This window comes from Aptenodytes patagonicus, chromosome 21, assembly GCF_965638725.1.
Source record: "Aptenodytes patagonicus chromosome 21, bAptPat1.pri.cur, whole genome shotgun sequence".
Classification (NCBI taxonomy): Eukaryota; Metazoa; Chordata; class Aves; order Sphenisciformes; family Spheniscidae; genus Aptenodytes; species Aptenodytes patagonicus.
The window spans coordinates 3,691,271-3,708,228 of NC_134969.1; the positions used below are offsets into that span (position 1 = coordinate 3,691,271).

The following is a 16,958-nucleotide window of genomic DNA, read 5'->3' on the forward strand; positions in this document are numbered from 1 at the left end:
CAATTAGTTGCTCTAAAAGTCTGATTTTGGGGTAACTTCCTACCAGTGTAAACACAGCACTACCCGTCTGATTCTCTTCTCGGTTACGCTAGCCTAACTCCATTGATTCTAGTAGCGTTGCTCCTAATTTACAACAGCAAAAGCCATGGCACTGGTAACTTTAGGTTCCCAGCAGAAGAGCAATGAATTTTGCTGGATTTTACCGTGATCCATTTCACACCGGCTACGAACCTGTCCTAAGTTTTGCAGGGTGAGAACTGCCCTGGCCGGAGCCGTGCGTCTCTGCGCTGCGCAAATGACTTCCCCCCGCTTTCTGCTCGTGGGATGGAGGCAGAGAACCAGGTACTTTTTCTGTGCAGGTTCTGGGTAATCCTGACTTTGTCAGGTTTTAAATCACGGTAACTCCGCTGCGTGCAGGCAAATGCCGGTTGATTCACGCCAGCGTAAGAGCAGACCCAGTCACCGCCCCCTGCCACCCCTGCCGAGGGTGGGTGTTTTGCTGACTGGCTCAGTATCGTTCATCCCTTCCAGCAAAGGCGAGTTGCTGTAGAGGTTGCGTAAAGCGGAGCTCCCAAATATGCGAAAGCATTCTTGACTCTTTGCCTGGAGCCCACCAGTTCCTTTTGAAGATTAAGATACGAGTGATGAAGGCGATTCACCTCTGAGCGAACAAAGGTCGTGTGAAAGTATGAACCCACTTGTGTTTTGCAAAGGGCTCGCGCTGACAAATGAGAGCGGCTTCCTCTGGAGCGGAATCTGCTCTGGACAGTCGGCAGCTGGTTTGTGCTGACTCGAGTCAGAAATGCTCGAGTCAACTGGCTTGTAAAATGTACCTGGCGGGCGTGCGGCGGAGGGTGTCTGGCCACACGCACCCCCGCACCGTGGAGGTTTGACACGCGTTCTGCACAGGCGTTGTCCTTCGGCTGCGCCAAGGCCTGACGCTGTGTGGCAAACCCAGTGTCCATCCCCTGAGCGAGCAAGAGGCAGAGGTGCAGGATTTGCCCGCGCTGCCCTTCTCATGTATTTCTACCCTGATAAGGACGGACTCCTTTCTTAGGAGGAAGGAAAGGGGAAAAGAAAGGGGAAAAGAAAGGGAAAAAGGAAAGGGGAAAGGGGAAAAGAAAAGGAAAAGGGTAACATCTCCTATGGGCATGGGCGGTCTCCGGCACCTGTTTTCTCTTCGGTTTGTCAGATGAAATCACCAAGAGAAGTTTTTTTGCAACTCCCATTAACTGTAGTAATTATTCAACATCTACAAAAGTGGAAGCTTTCAATCACCTTTAGCTAATGATCATCTTCCAACATACAGTACCAAGTACCGCTAATCAGCTGCTGAACTATCAGCCAGCCAACCGCGGCAGGCTGAGGACAGGACTGCTTACTGCGAGTTAGCTCGTGCTTTGCAGAGTCTGACAGAAGTCCCTGCTCTGGTGTCTGGGTTGTGCCGCTCGCAGCGCTAGGAGCCGCTTCCTACCGTAGCCGTAGACGAAGAAATACTTCCCGAGTGCTCTGGGTGAATAAGCACCTGCAATGAGAGAGAGGGATTAAAAAAAGAGAAACGGAGCAGCATGTGAGCTGAGTTGTGCAAGAGCTCTGGTATCCCCAGCGCTGGGCGGAGGGCTCCGCTCTTCACTTCCACAAATAACACCCAGTTTCTGTGTCTTTATTCATGCTTATTCATTCCTTGCATCATCAACCAAGCAGCTGAGGATCTCGGTGCGTGGTGTGGTTCTCCATCGCTATAAAGGGAAAAACAGCATCCTGTGTTTTGTTAGGACACCCACACGTTGTGTTTGGAGATGCCCTGGTGCTGGGCTGGGTACCGGAGAGGATCAAAGACAGAGGAAAACGAAACTCTGCCTGCATCCGTTTCGCAGCGTGGAAAGCTTTAATGAAGTCAGTGAGGGCCCCCTCCGCTCTGCTTTCTCACCCATTTCCTCGGGTAGTTCCTTGGATTTGTGTAACTAAATTTCTGATTGATGAGACTGGTACTAAAACCCTCAGCCGGTGCGAATGTCCTGGTGTCTTCAGCTGGAAAGCGTCCTTGGCCATAGAATTAGTTTAGTGCTCACATTCACTGTGCCGGACTTTGGGTTAGCTTTAGTATGTCGAGGGTTGTCTCGATTGTACATCTGACTGATTCCTGTGCAAGGGATTACCCAGAGCTCCCGGAAACACTGAGACCCCGGCTCCAAACAGCCCAGGCATCAACAACTGCTGAATAACCAGCCTTTACTAAAGCTGCTGCTTTGTATCAGCCACTGACCGATTTAACTGCAAAGTATTTTGCCCCCCTGTAGTTCTGCTCGTTGTGGTATAGTACAGAATAGTCCTGTACGTATTGTGCGTTCTCGTGGGCAAAGGGCTGAAGTCACCTCTCGTCTCATGACTGGGAGTTTTGATCCAGTGGAATTTTCTTCCCCTCTTTTCAGGCCAGAGTGGAATGGAGATGTGGGGTTTTTTTTTTTCTAGCAACAGAGCGAAGACTACACAGATGGCTTTGTGGCGATGGCGTCCCCTTGTCCTTTTCATGCACTGGCATGGTATTGCATGGGTTTCTAATCAAATTGGCATAAAAGACTGATGAAAATGAAAGAGGGCATTTCTCCACCAGCTGCAGAAGGTGTTTCTAGCCCATTCCCTTCCTCTTTAATTAATTTGGTAACCATCCGTAACAACTGTGGGCCGGATCTTCAGCACGAATAAACTGGCCTAGCTCTGTTCCTTTAACTGAAACGGGCTGATTTACATTGGCGGGGGATCTTGTCCTAGCTTAGTCAGCGGAACAGCTCTCGGGGAGTTGGCATCTTGACACGGTACGTTGCAAGTCCGGGATACGATCTGAACGTGGCTCCAGAAAAGCCCATTACCCCATTTGTGCGGCCGCAAGGGCTCTGGAGAGACTAATGGCACCAGTGTGTCCTCTTGCTGTCGGTGGCTGGTAAAAAATCTGCAGCTGGGTAAGTTCAAACGCTAGAAATAATAGCAGTATTGCTATTGTCTGCTTTTCCAGCCCTTCAGTAACCTCCCAGAAGGACTTAAGAATCTTAGAAGAAATAAACAGGGCAAGAAATACAAGTCTGACTAACTGAAAAAATAATGTTACTTGCGCCTGGCAACAATTAGCCAACGGGCACCGAGGGACATGATCCACCCAGGCTGAGCTGACCTCTACCTCCACCCCATGACGAGCTCCGATCCACGCAGTCAAGAACTGCTCAGCACAAGGACACTGCAGCAGGATTTGTCCCTGCATCTGCCTCTCTCTTATCAATGCTAATGTCAGGGTCAAAACTCGGCACTGTTCCTTGTGTGAGCTGTTCCTTCGCCGTTGAGGAACAACTCCAGCCGTGACCACTGCCCGCAGGAGTCAGGCAGCTGCCCGCTGGTCCTGGCTGGAGGGACTGGTGGCGTGTCACTGTAGGTCAGGGTGGTGTGTTTAACCTGTTCCTCACTGAGGGTGGGTCCCTCCTCCCGCTTCACCAGACACTTCCTGATTACAAGCTGCAGGATGTGTTTCTTCTCCGGTTTTACTCAGCTTTACGTCAGGAAAGCTCTGGTGAAGCCTATGGAGGACAGGACAGCCGGAGGGGTATAAAACCAAGGAGACTGTGCTGAGGTGCTCTGCAACGCTGCTCTCCAGCTGGGGCACGGAGGCTCTCTGTACTGCAAGAAGGCGTGCTTTTTTTTTTTCTCTCTCCTCTCTCCCTGCAAGTGCTCCTCTCTTCCAACCAAATAGAAAAATATTGCAGGTGAAATGTCTGTTGTACCAACAGCCAGAATTGTGTGATAGTTTTACACATGCACCAGAACTCACAGAACCTGTTTGTCAAACGCACTGACAGTCAGTGATACTTTAATGGCCGTTGCATTGCAAACATGCTTTTTTCAATCTTGCCTTTAAAAATAATATTGTAAAATACGGATGAACAAGTTGGATAAAGAGCTGGTAGTCAGGACTCTAGCGCTGCTTCTGCCACATTGCTGCTGCGTGGCCCTTTGGAGACCATTCAGCCCAGGCTGGCAATGATATTAGACCATCTAAAGGTGTCGGGAGACGCTGTGCTCTGATCTTATAAGAATTTAGACACTTGGTGCTCATCATAAACCTACTGTCCCCCGTTCACAAAAGGTCCTACATGCCACGTGCTACTGAGTTAAGTGCCGTTTAGAAATGGTGTGTGTCTTCAGGTGTCCACGTGCCTTTGCAGGTGGGCTCTCCTAATTTCTGTGCTTCATTTTTTTCTTTCCTGTTGAGCGGGCAAACAGCACTGTTTAGTCACATTTGTGTTTTGCTGTCTCTAGTAGTGAGAAGTACTTCAGAACAATTCTTACTTTTACCTGGCCCAGGGAACCTTTCCTGTGACATGCTCCCCGTCCATCTCCCTGCGTTTGAGACAAACACAGCACTTGAGCAGTCCTGCTTTGGAGACCCTTTGTAATCTACAAGGCTGGACTGCCCAGGCGAAGGAGGATCTTTACAAGGTGGGATGGCTGGAGCAGAGAGAGTCAAGCAGAATTTCTGCCTGTCAGGAGAAAAAGAGATTTGAGGAACTTGTCCCACGCTGATGGGGTTTTAGGTCTGGAAATAAAAGCTGTGGTTTCTGTTAAGTGCCCTGGGGAGGCGGATGCTTTATCCTCCTAAGCCAAAATCTTTGGGAAATGATCTGGGGAAAAAAGGGTCCAATTGCAATGCCACAGACAGCCCGACTTGTTTATTGTAAAATACAAAGACTTGCCACTGGTCCAGCCTCTGTAGAGACCTGGCTGCTCAGCTACTCCAGAGCGAGATAGCGCTGAAACCAAGAGAGCGATGCCAAATGATTCCAACCGGGAGTTCCTCCCATTCTCTCCCACTGACTGACACAGGAGAGGGCGCAGGCACTAACCCCAGCAGTTGGGTGTGGAGTGTTTTTGTGTTTTCTGATAATACAGACTGGTGATCTTCTCTCCTCGTATTTAATTTGCCCTTTCCTCTAGCCCTCTGTCCTTATCAAATGCCACTTGGCATTGCTTCCCTCCCAGCCTACAGCTTCCCACTCTTTTTACAAAACCCCTGTTATAAGATACAACTGCTGAGAGATGTAGTAAAGATACACCTGTTGGGTAAGGAGAGCCGTGGGCTTTCTCATGTTCTCATTCTTTTCCATGGTCAGGAATTTATTGTTGATCTTAATCTTAGGCCAGGCAACGTCACTGCATGGTGACAATAAAATTGCCTGAACAATTTGCTGATAGGCAGATTTATTTGTCTTCTCATGAGGATACCAAGGGGCAGGAGGGCTTGGGAGAAGGGAGTTTCCTTTCATGACTTTTAATCTCCCCGAAACAAGCGGTAGGATGGAATACGTGGGAATGGCAGTTCTGGCTTGAAGGAAGTACTTGGAAGTTTTACAAGCCTCTTTCCAGCTCTAATTCCCAGCCTTAGCAAGGGCTGAGGAAATGCCCATGCTTTACCCATCAGGTTCCTTGAGCTGCTGCGCAGCCATGAGCATCCCTCACCGTTCCTGCCCAGTGGTTCCCAGATTTGACTCTTTATGCCCAGTGTGCTCCTCTGGGGGTGAGGTTAGGCACTGGCAATGCAAAAGAAACACAGCCTAGTGCTTAAAGCCTCTGCCTGGGATGTGAAGGATCTTTTTCCAGGTCACGTGTGCTCTGGCTTCTTGCTCTGTACAATGGGGATAAGAAATTACCCCTACATCATAAGGGTGGTGCAGTGTTTAATTACTGTTTGTAAATGTCTGAGAGATCATCTGATAAAGGAACCTCTGATACACTGCTCCAGGGTGTTATCAACCCACACTCCCCTTCAAGGCAGTGCACTGTAACACTTCCACCTCTGAGACAGTTCCTGTAAACCTCTGGCAATAACTGGCCACATTGGACCGGGCGATATAGTGGGACACTGCGGGACCACTCTGCTGTGACGTATTTTCATATGTCCCATGAAAGTGGCATGTCTTCCAGGCTGGACTTACCTGAAAGGAGTTTTCTTTGCTTCCTTGGTAGCTTTATGTGGCTGGTAGGTTGCAGGCTCTGGAGTAAATCTGTCCATCCTTGTTAGGTGGGAGGTCTTTGACTTGAAGCAAGATGTTATACCCTTGGGAGACACCTTGATGAGGGAATCGTTGAGGTCTGCAAAACAAACAGGAAAGGGATGTAAGTACCAAACAAGGCCGCAACAGTGGCACTGAGGAAAGAGAGTGCATCAGTCAGTGAACGTAATAGCAGGAAAAAGAACCGGTATAACAGGACTGCGTGGGGAAATGACTTCTGGATTTAAAAAGTGCTGCCCTGGCCAGAGCTTATTTCGAGGGACACTGATAAAGCAACTCTAAACTTTGTCCTGAGCATAGGAACAAATGGAGATATTAGCAATTTTAAAGAATCAAACAAACAGGAGGAGAACGCACACGTGGTATAACTTGTAAGAAGCTACAAAGCTACGAGCCGTCACACTCCAGGTCTCAAAGCTCACCAGGCAATGGGCCAGGAGTAGACTTCTTTTAAAGCTAGAGTACTGTGGAGCTTGGTACGTTATGCACTAATGTGGCTTCTCCTGAAGCCTCCGGCATTTACACTGAGTTGTGGGGTGTTCTAGTGATTCCTTACAGCTACTCAAAACTGTCAGGATGGTTTTCGGATGGTTGTCTCAGCAGAGGTTCAAAGGGACCTACTGACAGCTCTTGGAAGGGAGACTCACTAGTGTCCCGACACCTGCTTAAATCCTTAAGAAGCTCTGAGTGACCTGAATTTGTATGCGATGGTGCTCTGCACCCTGGAGAATCAGAACCAAAATCACCAGCAACATCTTTCCTCTCAGCTCAAGGCTCACGTACACGGGGAAGGCCATTTTCCAAATTTTTCCAAATTTAATCCTCTTGTGGTTTTGGACACAAACACCGTCTGGCCAGAAACATTGAATTTCTGCAAGCAAAGCAACATAGAGGTCTGTTTCAGAAAAAAGAAAAAGGGCTTGTGAATGCCTTTGAATTGACTTTACCTGTGGGTAATTACCAACAAAGGAAAACCCACATTTAAAATCCAGTTGTCTCCATTGTGAGTGATTCTAATGATACAGCTGTAGGCATTATTAGGGCCAAAATCTGGGAGTGCTTACCAATTGTAGGTAGCGCTCTTTGTGACTGCCCAGCATGTAAAGGTCACATTTACACAGACGCCGGGGACTTGAAACTCTTGCAGAAAATGTGGCTTTGTGTGTTTAACTGCTGTCTCCAGACTTCTCCGACGTCAGCTCTACGTGTCTGGTTTTGTTCAAGTCACCAACTGAGCACAGAATTTGAGGTGGTGCTGCCAACACACCAAAGGGGCATCTGCGTGGAAGCTCCTGGAAAGCGCCACAGAGAAAAGGGGATGTATCTGTGGCCGTCGCTGCTGGGACTGCAGGGTGGGCTGATGGCTTTGGGCTAAGGATGACTTGAAGAATCTGTATTTCAGTTTGTTCAAGCCTGCAGGGAACTGCTGGAGCGTTTGTGCCCTCCTGCAGCTTGCACCAAGCTCACTGTGCAGCACAGTTGTTTTGCTGCTAGCGGTCCCCGAGGCAATTAACTTGAACAGAGGTGCCAAAAGTCCCTGGGGGAGCAGGTCACATTGCTCCTCTGGAGTGCTCTGCTACCTGCTCCAGTCACTGCTCTGGTGCACACTGCAGCTCTTCTACAAAATATACATAGAAACACATTTCATCCACAGCTCCTAAGGAGCCTCACGCTCAAAGTGAGAATTGCTCTGTAAGGAACAGAGTCAAAAAACCTATGGTGCCAAGTTACCCAGAATCACAGAATAGATCACGGTGAAATGGGACAAAGGGAGATTCTTCAAATTCCCAGGATGAAGCCTAACCTCCTGGAACGTGCTCCAGGATTTAAAGTGTTTTATTGTTGGCTGCTGAAATGGACTTTTTCTAACCAGGCTATAGTTAGAGAAAACATTTAACAGTCAAGGCTAATTCACTGATGTAAGTGGAAGAGTCCAGTTCATGCACAAGAGTGAGGAGGTAGCAAGAAACCTGCATAAAAGATCCAAACACAAAAAGACTGATGCTTTTTCCCGTTTTTTTTTTTCTTATGTTTTCTATATTCAGCTAGTGAAATGCCTACAATAGTCATGATGTTTAACTGGCTTTAGTTTAATATAGTGTTTGGTCCCAGAGCTTTGAGGACAGCTTGGGATGCTGTTTTCTTGTTTCTCACTCATTTTTCCTCCAATATTCGTCAACTTTCAACTGTCACTGCCTCAAAAGCAGATCCTCCAGTTACTAGACAAAAGTTCCTTTTTGCCTGACTGAGAGCAGTGACCATATAAAGACTGCAGGATCTGGCCTTCTTTTTCTTCTCAGATGTCTCTTTGTCTATAGTCATAAATTATCAGACACTGCCATCTTTTAAATAGATAGTTTCCTGTTCTGCCTCTTGTAGGTTAGATATTATCTCCTACAGTAAATCATGAGTCAGTGATTAATTCAAGAAGGCCGTTCCCAGAAGCAAATTCTTACAATGTTAAAAATAATATGATGCGAATCCATTATAGTATGATATAGAAAATAATTATGGCCTGCAAACTAGTTTAATCAACTTAGAACATGCTGGGGCAGATACTCAGTCGGAGTGAGTCATTATAAGAAAGTTCACAGTCTTAGCGTATAGGTTGTGTGAGCTAACATGATTACCCCATGTCAGCTGAGTCTTGGTAACTCTGTACGTGTGCTCTTTGCACACCCAAATCGTGAGGTAAGACATGTTTGTTTAAAACACCTTTGCTGATGTTTAAACTGTATCAAATTACTTTATAAAAGCATGAATTGCTTCAAGAACATGCATGCAGCCAGTTAAGATGTCTCAGCTGATGAATGGCAACTTATTAAGCTTATTAAATTGTGTCATCTTCATTCTGTCTTAAACAGCTATGCAAAGTCATCAAATATTATAAAGAGTCAATGTGCTCTGCCTCACCACACAGTGGATGTATCTTGCATTAAAGTGCAGTTTAAAAGGGGACAGCTCACTAGGAAACGTCTGCAACGCAGACATGCTGTGCAGAAAAAGACAAAAACTCTCTCTGAAGAATAACAAAACAATCCAGAAGTAATCACAGCTATAGCAAGACACCATTGAAGGGACAGGCAAGTCCATTAGCAGTGCGTATGTTATTATAAGCTATCTGATAATTGTTAATAACACTTTGTGTTTTGTTAACATCTTCCGTATCTCAGAACACACTCTGAATTCCTGTGGACTAAAGTTTACAACACCCCAGTGAAGCCTGGTCACCGTGGCATGGGTGGGGAGCATCAGGCACAGAACAGTTAAGTGACTTACACAAGGGTGAATCAGCAGGAGGTTCAGGAACTGAACCTGAAGGCTAGGTCCTCGGCTGATATAAACTGGCACAGCTCCACAGCAAGTGGAAGGGCACAGTCAATTACATCAGTTGTACGTACGCAGACCTGATTCCCAGCTCTGAGGTTGAACCTCAAAACCCAGTACCTGTTAACGATGTAACATTCACCTGCCTTGAGGTTCTTGGCAGAAGTTCCCTATAACCAACCAACGCAGGTCAGATTTCTGGGATGAAAACTCATGGGGTGCTATGGGGTCTTTCAGTATCAAAGCCAGTGACGTGGCTGTAGAAGTACCCTGAGAGCTGTACCCCAACTAGGTAGGTTACAGCTAGTTCTAGTGTTTTCTGGAACATCAAATGTCACTTCACAAACATTACAGATTAGCTGTGCCCCCACCTTCTCCTCCCTTCCAAATCTCCTTACATAGTACTGACTGGGTGCTGGAGTGGGGATTTCCTCAATCTTCCTAGCAATGGGTTGTTGAAACATGCTAGTTTCCCTCGCTAAAGTCTTGCTTGGACTGAAAACATGATCTTGTAGGCATTTGCAGCTGGATAGTTGGAGGTTTTCTTGCATCCCGTGCATGGAACCTGGAAACAGAGGGAGCAAGGAAACTGTCAGTAGCTGAGTTGGAAAGAAACTGGGAAGTAACTGAGGCCTGGAATTTACCAAATGTACTTCTAAAGGACAAATCACCTTTTGCATTTTAAAAACAGCAGAAACTTTGCTATGCAGAATTGATGGCTGCAAGTGCTACGAGATGAAATTGGGGCAAGAGTGACTTTTTCAGGTACTAAGTTTCACCGATTTCTTCTTTTTGGGGTGGAGGTGCCCATCAGCTTGCAAAAGAAACCTTAAAGACAACCTTTAAGTCTTGTGTTAGAGAGAACAGGTCCTGAAATCATCCGCTTTAGCTGTGAATTTCAGATAGCTTAGTACAATATACTAAATGAGTCCACAAAGTGTGTGTGTATGGATCCTTCTTTACACTTTGGTAACTTAACAACAGCTCTGCCAATTTTGCTTGAAAAGGTTCATGCAAAACTAAAAAGGGCCACCTCTGGGTGAGACTGAGCAAAGGAAATTTCAGCCCCAGTAGAAATTTAAAAGGTAAGAGCATATGAAAAAGCAGCTTAGAATAGCTGTTGGACTTCCACCTTAATTATAACTGTCTGACAATGAGAAATTATTTTCCTTCTTGGTTGGATTTTCAAAACATCCCAAATACAACACTAAGGAGGTATTGCAGACATAGTCGACAGAGTCAGTTAAAGACCAGATCCATAGTCCACTGAAGTCAATGCAAAGCCACTAGGTGACTTCAGCAGCTTTGGAAATCAGTCTGAAATAAAATGCTTCCTCTTACCAGTGAAGAGAAGTATCGAGTTCCTTTCTTTGACAATGAGGTGCTGTTGATCTCTGCAGACTGATGAGTTACACACTATAGAATCCTGGGCCTGGGTTTTCATTCTAGCACGAGAAATATCACACACATCGACCAAGCTGTATTAGTTACCTCTCTCCCGGGGCACACGCAATGAGACACAGGCATGGGCTCACACCGATGCTAATGGGACAGCTCCTTTCCGCAGTACATCCCTGCTCTTCATCTTGCCGAGCACAGACCAAAACATACCAATTCTTTTAGGAGTAACTCTGAGAACAGCGATGCTGGAACAGAGCAATGGTCCATACAGTCCATACGTGTCCACATGTACCTCCCTTACAACTGGTCTTACTGGCCCTTATGGCTGTGAGTGAAGTACTATTAATTTTTTTTTTTATTTGTATATCTGTTGCTCCAAACGGCTTTCATGGTAAATTACCATCCCAGTTTACAAATGGAGAATGAACACTGTTTGTACAATTACTTCCTTCTTTCAAGTTTAAATCTATTGTTTTTTAAGTTTATGCTGATATTCTTCTGTTTTATATGATATGGGAGAAGCTCACTATTTCACTTTTCTTAATTATCTCACATACATTTCAAGCCATCTTACTTGCCTTCTCTCTAAATTAAATATCTTCAGAGTTTTCAGTCTTTATGGGGGCTCTAATGATCATATCTCTTATTTCTAAATTGAGTCTATTTCTGCCGTAGCCTTTTTTTAGAGTTAGGGTGGCCAGAACTAAACAGAACATTCCAGCTGAAGGTGTACCAACAGCATAAATGATGGTATTATTGTATTTCCTGTATCATTTTCCAAGCCATCACTTGCACCCCCGAATTTTATGCTTTAATTGTAATTGTGCATTGAGATAGATGTCGTCAGTGTTCCAAAATTATAATCTTTTAATGCAAGTCTCCTGCTGCATGGAAAACTGAATATTTCTGAGTATGAGGAAGATCAAATTTCTCTACTGTCTACATGGCAATTTGTATAGACTGGGAGCCACAGCAAATCTAAAATCTCACCTGTAACATCTGAGTTGGACCTTATTAATTCAGCACGTGGGCAGAATGCATTATTCACAGTCACCACACCTTTCCTGACTCTGTTCTCTTTCTGGGCTTTTCAAAAAGAGGACTGTGTGGGATTTATAGAGCCAAAGAAATCAAAACCTGCCTGTGTGATACCCCCAGCTTTTCAGGTGTGGTCCCATGAAGTGCTGAATGCCGTCGGTAGCATGCCCTACTTCTTCCAATCCCAGAAAAAAAAGTGGGATTTGGGAGATCTGGGACCATGCAAGATGAAAGAAATAACTTTGTACTAACATAAATGTGAAATGATTCCAGCATGTAGGATGGAAAGAGCTGAAGTTCCTGTTCTTTGAGAGCATTCTACCATTATGTGAACTTCATTGATTGTCTTGTCTGCCAGTTACCAATGGAAAATATTCTGGAAGTGCCTGGAAGTGACTTAGTTCCCATTCTGATGACTTCAGAGTTGGATTCTGACAATGATCGGATGCCCCCCAAAAAATAGCATGGGCATAACAGTGAGGGAAAGAGAATGAGATGCATGGAATTGAAGAACGAGGCAATGTGGAGTTGAGAGTAGAAAAGAAAGTAGTTTGGGCATCATTCCACTCGTGCAAAGACACAAAGCTGCATGAAGGGATTTGATTGTGTAGAAGTTTTTGCAGGATCAAGAAGGAGCAGGAAAGATGCAAGGTTAAAAGTGGGGAAATGGAAACTTGCATAGGACGAGCATACGGTTGATTAAAAAACACCGTCCAGACAGGACCTGTGCTGATGGCCATATAGCAGCAGCAGCAGCAACCCTGAGTGACCCGCTCGCCCTTAAGAAACAACCAGAAATGGCAGGGAGAAGAATGGAGGCTCTTGCTCTGCTTGGTCTCGCAAAAGAGTAGACTAAAGGGAAGAGGAGATGGGAGTGGGCAGGCAGTGTTGTCTACCGGAGAAGATGCCGTTGATTTATAGTGAGATCATGGGCAAATCACTTCACCAGTCTGTTTTTCCGCTGCAGCTGAGCTGTTTCTTGCTACATGCATGGACAAGTGTAATAATGCTACTATAATGCTAAAAATAATAAAACACAAATATGTGCCACTTCTATTAAAACTGGAAGAGCATTGCAAGGAACCAGATCCCAGGTCTCCAGTTCTTGTTATGTGCACATGTAATCCTTGTGGATTTGGCCTTCCTCATAAAAATGCCCCCTGAGTTATAAAGCAGATGGTCACAAATAATCTTTTCCACATATTTTTTCTTTGTAGGAAAATGCTTCAGAACAAACCAAAAGCTGAGGTATGTGATGCAACTCTGGGAATTTCAGCAGAGCTGCTCTGACTTACACTGTGTTTCAGTTCAGCCCCTGTGTGATACTCCTAGGATGCCAAACTGACACGAGGAGATTTCTGACGATGTGGTCTGAGGGCTTGTACACATGGAGCAGGCAGGGATCCTGAGCTAGCTATTTTTTATCAACCCCCAGAACTAGAAGCAGAACAGACACTGCACTGCTCTGGTCTTCAGCTTGCATCTCCATGTGGCCCTGCCACGTGGAAGCCCTGCCACGTGCTTGAGGTTCTCCACCTCCGTGGACAAGAGGCTTGTGCTGAGGAAAGCAAGATTGGTCCAATTCGCTAGAACTGGCTATTAAAATTGCAGCAGGTTTCCAAAGCAGCTGATAAAAAACTGCATCTGCAAGCTCCGTTCCCTGGTGTTGCCCAGGCTTGGCTGCTCCTGCTGACCAGCCCACTGAAGCTTGGATGGAGTCCCATGCTCAGCCCTGCCCCGTAAAGGGGAGTTACTACTCCGGCAGCACGTTCTTGATTAGCGCCTTCCAGGATAGCACGTGTCAGGGAAACAGCTACAGAGCCCTTCTCTCATCCAATGCATCCAGCTCTGGGTTTGGCATGCCCATCATCACCTCAGTGTTGTTGAAAGTAATTGGAGATTAGACATCTAAACGCCCTTGGAAATACACCTCCTGCTAAAGTGACTGCGCACCTCTGTGCCCTTTGAATGCTTTGAATTGTATTCTGGTAATGTAAGGGGGCGCTGAGCTGCAAGGTAAGTCCGTCAGAAATACCTTGCAAACTCCAGTGTTCGGTACCCATAGGGATGTGTGAAGACAGTGGTAAACTGGCAGAGTTACAAAAGTGGGTCAACTCACCTGTTCGGTATTCTAGGTCAGGTAGTAAGAAGCAAATAAGCTCTTTACATTGCCTAAATTACAAGTGGGTAAACTTCATGTACTGGCACTTATTCCTGACTACCCTGCTAAAGGAATGCGCTCCAAAATGGCTCGTGCTGAAGAGGACACAGTCGAGTGCTTTTGATGGAGGAAACTAAGTCAGCAGCCCCCAAATGGTCTAGTGTTAATGGATCTAATGCTTCCCCTCCCCTACGTGGTGCGGTAACTTTTCTCTAGGGATAAAGCTTAAGAAAGAATCAGCCAAGCCCTTGTGTAGCTTGTGGTTTGGCTTCCTGCCTGCTCTGCCCTTCAAGCAGGAAATTCTCAAAGGGAAGGGAGTGCTTTGTGAAGCTACCTTAAGACTCTGCCTCTTCTCTTTTAGTCAGAACTTAGCATCAGGTCATCTGGAACTCCTGGAAGCTGACCAGACAGACTGATGGCGCCTACAGAAGGTATTTAAGCAACTTCTCTACCTTGATCATTTTCCCTCATCTTCTGTCCTTTACGTCCTTGATTGCTGTTATTCAATCCTGAGATAATACACTCCTGATATCACTGAGATGGGAGAGACAAGCAAGGAGGAACAGATCAAAGGAAGGAGAAGAAAGAGAAGATGCCAAAGGCAGAAGAAGAAAGAAGGAAGATGCCAAATACTTCCTTGATTTACCTACTTTACATACCTGGTCCACAAAGTTTCAGAAATTCTTAATATACTTAATTTTCAGAGTTCTGGGGTTACCACGTAGTCACCAGACAGCAGGAGACTGTCAGCAGGGGCCATGGGCATCCTCTTTCCACCAGCAGAGGAAGTAGCTTGAAAGCTGGATCCAGAAAGCCCAGGAGGCCCTTGGCACCTGTGAGTGTTGGCTGGACTTGAAAAGGAACCCTGCAGAGTGCAGGCTGGGAAAACAGTGTGGTTTTAATATATCTTTCTGCTTCCCTCTGCTGGCCAGATAACAGATGTACCAATGTAATTCCTACAAATCAGGGAAGGCTCAGGGTGAAAACCAGCAGAAGGTAGGAGGGGGCATCTTTATCACTACACAGGCATCACTCCACTGATTTCTTTGAATTTGCTCCTGAATTTCAGAAGGAATGCAACATATATGTATGTGTCCTGGGGAGCTCAGGAAGATTGGAAATGGGACCAGGGCCAAGGCTGGGTGGGTGGGAGATGGGGAGATGGTAGAGACAAGGATGCTATATGGAGAGTAATTTCAAGGTTTAAACCAATAATACTGCATTACCACTTTTCTCATACTGTTATCAGTTGTGATTACAAAGTTAATTTAACAACCTTGATCTAAACATAGTTGCTATTCTTGTTACAAAACAGGATCATTATGAGTTGCAAAAAAATCAGAACAAAGACATAAACTTCAAACATTTTTGTTACTCACTTGGTTATACTGAAATCTCTTTGATTGAGAATTAAATCCCTTTTTTTCTGAGTTTGAGATTACTTTCCTGTAGTGTTTATAAGGACTGGAGGAAATCTTGACACCTAAAAGGAACAGCCAATGATAACAAAATTCTGAATATGGAGATACAGGAAACATGTAACTACAACGCCAGCTTTCATTTTAAATAGGATGTGTAAGTTAAAGGCAAATCTAACATTAATGCAGTATTCAAGTCAAGAAATCAGCAGTCGTTTCTGCATTTAATTTCCCTGTTTTATTTAAGCAGCAAAGGGAAAAAAAGCACTTCGAAGCACTACTGTTGATGAATGGGCTTTAAGGGTGACTCAGTGCTGTTAAATCGCTTTTGCAGATTGTCCTCAGTAAATGAGTCAGGCATCTTAACAACTCACTTCACGGGGCTGACCCTCTCTAAACTGAAAATCTGAGGAAAGATGCTGAGTGCCCCGGCTCCTGCCGAACTCAGACGCTAAGCTGCCCGGTGCCACCCAAGAAGCGCTGTGCTTTGCAGGCCAGGAATCAAAGGCCTTGGCTTGGCAGTGTTGTTGACTGCCAAGAGATGGTGGGGTGGAAGCTACTACAGGTTTTCAAACTGCATAGTCTCTCACAGACGTATCATGACAAAACCACTGATACCTCGTCTAATCAAGCTCTGGTGTTATTACTACCAGTCACAGAGCTGCACTGGCAGTAGCGCTGCACTAGGAAAGCTTCAATACAGGTCACTGAAAATGTAAGTGTGCTTCTGACTCAGGATAGTACAGGTCTCAAGACAAGCTCTGCAATTAGAGGGAAGGTTAGTGCAGGGAGGAGGCCCGAGTAGTTGCTGAGGACAGGGCTCGTACAGGGTGGTGTACAGGACAAGAAGGTGGTCAGTGCTACAAGAGAGCAAACTTTCCACTGTCTTGCAGAACACCCAGCAACTGGAGGGTTATGATTTGATAGCATTTCTTAGTCCCTTGTGCTGGTTTGTCCCCAAGGACAGCGATGTTGGACCTGAAACACCTCTAACTGGCTGTGGATATAAATTGTTGCAGATGCCGCTTCCTATTGATTGGTTTCATTAATGAACCCTTGCTGTGCTTTGAAAGAAAAACCTTTGCACGGTTGGGGTTTTCCTTCTTCAGCTGTGAAACAACTGTTCTGGAGTGCTGTTCCTGTTCACTACCTGGTACCGAGCGGTGCTTTTCTGCTTGTGGTACCTTGTGCTCCCTCAGAACATCCATGAGTATCTGCGGAAAGGCAGGTGCCCGTGTTACAGAGCTACCGCACACCAAGTGTAATGACTCTGTGTAGCACCACCATCTTGCTTTAGAACAAATCTGCCAGAACTATTAACGTGCAGCCGGCGGACAGAGGCTGGAAGGACTGGGTTGGTTTTCTACAGAGATGTAATGGGTCAGCCATAACCTTTTGTTTTCTCCGTTCAACGAACCGCTGCGTTCCTGCTTGCTGCAGCGGCTGCTGCCTGCGTACAGGATGATCGCTCAGGGGGGCGAGAGGGGAAGGCGGGAGGGAAGCGCTGCTGCCGCCGCGCTGCGCGTCGGAGCGGGGAAGCGGCCTGAGGAAAACCCC

At 46.0% G+C, this 16,958-nt stretch overlaps 1 protein-coding gene across 1 annotated transcript; it reads right to left on the reverse strand.

Moving 5' to 3' along the window:
- Positions 1-1,245: 1,245 nt before the first annotated feature.
- Positions 1,246-16,609, reverse strand: STPG1 (sperm tail PG-rich repeat containing 1). Its single transcript, XM_076357666.1, is given in 11 exon segments — positions 1,246-1,525; positions 4,336-4,526; positions 5,979-6,135; positions 6,840-6,927; positions 9,782-9,854; positions 9,856-9,885; positions 9,887-9,948; positions 10,725-10,796; positions 10,799-10,828; positions 15,363-15,466; positions 16,552-16,609. Coding segments are annotated over 11 exon segments (1,002 nt in total). The 3' UTR covers positions 1,246-1,388.
- Between the last annotated feature and the right edge of the window lie 349 nt (positions 16,610-16,958).